This window comes from Poecilia latipinna, unplaced genomic scaffold (assembly GCF_001443285.1).
Source record: "Poecilia latipinna isolate Pla-1442-1.1 unplaced genomic scaffold, P_latipinna-1.0 Scaffold4772, whole genome shotgun sequence".
Taxonomy (NCBI): Eukaryota; Metazoa; Chordata; class Actinopteri; order Cyprinodontiformes; family Poeciliidae; genus Poecilia; species Poecilia latipinna.
Window position 1 is genome coordinate 12,797 of NW_015117388.1, and position 5,936 is coordinate 18,732.

Consider the following 5,936-nt stretch of genomic DNA (forward strand, 5'->3'; position numbering starts at 1 on the left):
TTTTTTTCTTTTTTTCTTTTTTTTTCTGATTTTATGTTAGTGCTCACATTTAATAAACATGTGAGTTTGGTTGTCGAGTCCCAAAACCAACAAGGTTTTTGTAACTCGACGACCAAACTGGCCTCATATCTTCAGTGGTGAGACGATCACTCTGACATGTGAGGTCCAGGGAGGAGAAACCACTGAGTGGACGTGTGAATGGAAGAGAGATCGGTCAATAATACACAGGACAAATTGTAAAGACTGGACTTTCATTGTCTCTGAGTCCAGCAGTGGAGACTACATGTGTCAGTGTAGAAGCAGAGATGACTCCAACACAGTGGAGTGAAGCCTTCACTCTGTCTGTATCAGGTGATTTGTGATTTGTTCTTAGAGTTGGTCTGCAGCAAACTGAACTGAACCACTGCGTTCTGATGCTCTACCAGCAGGGGGCGTCCAGGAGCACTTAAGCTTTTGCTGAAGATATAAAGATAGGACTTTCTTACAGTATAGTCTCTAGACATTTAGATAAAGATGTTATAAGTGACAAAATGAAAACTTCATTGACGAATCACAATTAAAAGAAATATAATACAGATTCACTACAATATCCCTCTAGAATATTCCAGTTAAATTCATGCATCTAATATAGATTCAGATGATAAGGATTCCAGACATAATATCTGTAAATTTAGGTTTTTTTGATTTTAAAATAGAACATGCTTTAATAGGATTATGTGGCCGATTTAGTCCATCTAAATGAGCCGTCAGTTGCAATACAGAGAGTAAGATTGTCCACAGACTGAGACTGATAAACTGTGTGTGTCGGCTCTCCATCCACACACACACCATCTACTTCATGAAACTAGTTGGGAAAAAAAATAATTCTGTGTTTTCCTCTGTCTCTTTTAGCACACACACACACACACACACACACACACACACACACACACAGTGCACAGACGCTCAAAGTTAAGGTCAAAGGAAGTGACACACTAGGCTCTGCTTAGGGCGTAGCTGATAGAGGCCCACAAAAGGAATCAGAAGCTGTTGCTAGGGGCCATTTTGCTGTTTTAGCCTATAAGGTTGGCATAACAATGGACCAGCACTGCATTTAGTCTCAATAAATGGAATTAATAAATTACCAAATTAAAAACATATTTGCTCTGATCATTTGAACATTTCTCTATTTTATCCAAATGTTCATGTAATTTTAGATATAACCCAGTATTTATGATCTATTTTGTTGCACAAGAGTTTGAAACCAATCCTTAACTTATTTCTCATCTGCTACAGAAAGTCTGACTTCATTGTCATCTTGTTTTAGAGCCGCTCATTACTGATCTGCAGCCATTGATGCTTGAACTTTTTTCCTGATTGGATCATTGTTTCATATTGGTATAGGTGAAGCATATTTTAGTTATGTTATTAAGCACATGTTTGACCCAGGCATGTTTGTATGGTTTGTGTTTAACAAGCTGTGTGTTGTTGTGAAATTACATTTACAGGTTGGTTTGTTTGTAATTCTGCTAGTTTGATCAATCTATCTGCAATAACCAAAGTTTCCACAGTTTCTCATTTATAGCAAACATGATAGACAATCAGGTCCATTCTTTATGTTTCTACTTAGTTTCTCCAAATTAAATGCTGTTAAATGGAATGTTGATTAAATATGATTATGTTTATTATAATAGCAAGAGTCTTCCAGAAGTAATTTATATTCTGATGATTTACTTATTTTTCTCCATTTCAAACTCAACAGCTGATAAACCCACAGCCACACTGACAGCAATAGAAACAGTCATACCAGCAGGGGGCAGTGTTACACTGACCTGCTCTGTTGAAGGATCTACTGGCTGGAAGTTTGACTGGTTCAGAAATGGACAACAATATCCTGCAGATGGATCCTCCAGAAACACAGAACCAGATGGAACCATCAGAGTCTCAGAGGGAGGAGAGTACAGCTGCAGAGGAGGAAGAGGAGGAAGAGGAGACCCAGTTTTTGAATCAGGAACCAGCAACAAGGTCACAATTTGGAGAACTGGTGAGTTCAGCTGTCAGGTCATTATTTGCATCACAACAGATGATCTTTAAGTCCTGAATTTGTTTGTCTCAGGAAATGTTTACTGTAATCTTTTAAACAAATACAAATCTTTAAAAAGCTCTTGGATGATTTGAGAGAAACATTGATCAAATTCACTCACTAAAGTTACAGAAAAGTTTCTGTATCTTCAAGAAGTGATTTTACTCACTTTAAGTGTGAAATTAAATATTCTGTTCTGGTAATTTGCTAACTATATAATTTTCCTATAGATCCCAATAAACCCAGTTTGGTTCTTCAACCCAACTGGTCTCAGATCTACAGTGGAGAGAAAGTCACTCTGAGATGTGAGATCCAGGGAGGAACTCAGTGGACGTATGAATGGAGACCAACCAATAGAAACTCTCCATCATCCAATGAATACAAGATCAACTCAGCTACTGAGTCCCACAGTGGAGAATACAGCTGTAGAGGAATCGGAGACTACAAGTTAACAGAGTGTAGTAACTCTGTCAGACTGACTGTGATATGTGAGTCAGACTGACCTCAACTCAACCTGAAAATGCTTTCAGGTTGAGTTTATTTTCCTTTTTGCAGGAACTAAATTAAACAAAACAAAATATTTTTTTTATGCAAAACTGGATTAAATTTGCAACCATGTACATGTATACTTTTAATAGTGTATTGATAGTTGATATTGATGCCCTTCAGAAAGTCCAGAGAAACCTTGATTAAAGTAAAAAATTGTTAACAGCTTATATCGACCAGTGCAACTACGAAGTTGAAATGAAACTTAAAATTTAAGAATACAATGTGAAGTTAGATTAAGTTTAAAATAATAATATAAAAAAACAAGTAAAATAGTGTACCTAAAAGAAAAATTTCAACCAGAGGGAATCTTATTTTTTTGTACATTGATTTAAATACATGAGATAGAATAATAACCCTTAAAAGAATTACAATAAAATAATGAGAGATGATCAGGACAAATGTTTGACCCAGTTTCTAATCTCTCTCCAGCGTCTCCCCCTCAGCCTGTCCTCTCTGTGTCTCCATCATGGCTGAATCCTGGAGCCTCAGTGACTCTGAGCTGTGAGGGTTTGGAGCATCAACCAGCAGGATGGAGGTTCTTCTGGTATAAAGCTGTTCCTGATCCATCCAGTAGCTCCTACACCTCTGAGCTGCTTCCTGGCAGCACCAATGGTACTGAGCAGAACTCCTTCATCATTAATGGATCGACTCTCACAGCAGGATTTGTGTGCAGAGCAGGAAGAGGAGAACCAGAGTTTTACACCTATTACAGTGAACCAAAGTTTATCTGGTCTGCAGGTCAGTTTGTTTCTGTCTTTGCTCTCAATTAAAATAGCTTGAGGTTTTTATCCTGATCCAATATGTCTTTTATTTAAAAAAATGTTAAGATGTTGGAAATTAACATGACATTAGAAAAAAAAACATAAACTAATGGATCATTCATATTGTAAGATAATAAGCACGAGTTACCCTGGATTCTGACTGTAATATTTGTATTTGTTTTATGTGCAACTTGAATAAAATGTGGTAAAAATTCACTTATGAAGATTTTTGAGAAAATCCACACAATAAATGTTAAAGTCAGATGGTTGAAGGTAAAATCAGCCAGTTGTTTTACAGCTGAATTAAAACATTGACCAGGAAAAGCTGTTAAACATTCACAGTTAAAATCCAATGTAAGCTTGTAAAAAAATGAAATAATTATTTCTGCTTTGGTAGTTTATTTCATTTGAAGTCAAGTAATAATAATAATTAATAATAAAACAAGCAACATACTGTATCTTAAAGAAATGTTTAAACCAGAGGGAGTTTTTTATTGTTTTGTACTTTCATTTAATATGTCATTTAACGTTCCCAATATGTCATCAAAGTACAAAATATTTTGTACTTTGATGACATATTGGGAACGTTTTAAAGCAGAAATAAAAGTTTACTGTAATTTCTATTACTATCGAAACAAACTATTTGTAATGAAACATTTCAAAGATGTTTCTGTTCTCAGATGAAATCCTGTCTTGTTTCCAGATCCTCGTCCAGCAGCTTCTCTCTCAGTGAATCCTGACAGAGTTCAACACTTCAGATCTGAATCTGTGTCTCTGAGCTGTGAGGGAAACTCTGCTGGGTGGAGAGTGAAGAGGTTTACAGAAAGAGGAGAACTGTTAGACTGCTCCTATGGGGGGAGAATGAATGGATCTACATGCACCATTGAACCATTCTATTTTATTAATGAAGTGTTCTGGTGTGAGTCAAAATCTGGAGAGTTTAGCAATGCTGTCAACATCAGCGTACAGAGTAAGATGTGGTTTATTACTTGTTTTTCTTTCTTTAAACATTGAAAATATATGAAATATTGTAAATATCATAGCATAGACTGAGGTTAAATCAAAATAATCTATTGTGTAGGATTTTTGTGTAATTTTTCTTCCATTATTGTATCAGATTGTTTATTTTTTATTTGTTTTGTTTTGCTCACTATTTAAAATCCATTCAGATTAAAATGTAAAACTGGTCACCCATTATTTAAATTGTACAGCAAACTCAAATAATCAGATTATGTAATTTTAAAGACTGTGTCACTTTTTAGCCTGAAGACATCATTCCAGGAAACATTTGTTTTTATGATTATGTTGTTTTTTTCCTCTATTGTCCTAATTGTTTTTCAAAAATTATCTTTAAACGGTGATTTATTTAGGTTTTATCCATATTAAGTTGTTTCATGAAGAAGCATAGATCTGACTGAGGTTTACCTTTCAAGATGAGGAGAACAAAGACTAGAGGATATGAGGAGATAAAGTGGAAGAAGATCACACTGATAAACTACTTTATCAGAAGTCAGAAGAAGATGGACGACCTTTTCTAGTAAAAATAGACAACTGTTAGAAGAATTTATCACTTTATTTTATCTTATCACACAGACCTTGCTGTCTACAAAAATGACATTACACTTTAAATTATTGACACAGCTTAAATAAATGTTCCTGAACTGAATTTTCTCTGATTGTTTTACAGATTATTATTATGATGGTATTATCCTAGTGAGTCCTGTTCATCCTGTGACTGAGGGAGATCCTGTTACTCTGAGCTGCAGAGATAAAAAACAACAACTTCTCTCCAATGTGTTTTTCTATCATAATGATAAACTCATCCACAATGACAGCAGAGGGGAGCTGAAGATCTCTGCAGTGTCAAAGTCAGATGAAGGTTTCTACAAATGTCAACATTCAGGAAAAGATTCACCAAGGAGCTGGATGTCTGTTAGAGGTGAGGAGGAGGAAAATGTTTGATTCATTTTATTCATTATAACAGTTTAAATGTTAGAGAAAAGCAAGATGAGCACTGAGGATGTTTGTGTTGCTCATGTTTGTAAGTATTTAGTATGAAGTCAGTTTTTTCTTCAAACAGAAAATGTCACACAATCTGCATATCAAAATATTTCTTCCTTGTTGATGTTTCTTGTTTTCAGTATCCAGTCCTGCCAGCTTTTTATTTCTTAAGCTGTTGATCATCGGACCAGCTGTTAGAATCGTTCTCATTTTCCTCCTGCTCTTGTTCTTGTGCTGCAGACGGAACAACGGTGAGACATTTTTTCTGTTCATATTAGATCTGATTGTTCATTTTAAAAAAATCTTTATTGTAGATGAACTATGACATTATAGCACAAAATCCAGGCTTAAGATAAATAATGCAAACACTTGTCTTTCTCTTATTTATTGTGCATCATTACATTTGTTTTTCTTTTTATTCCTATGAGAAATTATTAGCAGTTTTTCTGCATATGTATATGTCATATTTTAGACAGATGTCAGAACGTCTTCTCTATGCAACATAAAAATAAAACCTCCATTTACAAGTGACCTAAAAAATAAGATGAAAAGAAAAAGTAAAA

The 5,936-nt window shown here is 34.9% G+C and overlaps 1 protein-coding gene across 1 annotated transcript in view; it reads left to right on the plus strand.

Annotated features, from left to right (window-relative positions):
• Nucleotides 1–5,936, plus strand: part of LOC106943006 (obscurin-like) — an 18,418-nt gene that overhangs the window by 6,905 nt on the left and 5,577 nt on the right. Inside the window, exons 4-7 of the mRNA XM_015026351.1 lie at nt 3,041–3,349; nt 4,076–4,342; nt 5,060–5,311; nt 5,514–5,624. Coding sequence (XP_014881837.1) covers nt 3,041–3,349; nt 4,076–4,342; nt 5,060–5,311; nt 5,514–5,624 — 939 coding nt within the window. The remainder of the gene's footprint in view (nt 1–3,040; nt 3,350–4,075; nt 4,343–5,059; nt 5,312–5,513; nt 5,625–5,936) is intronic.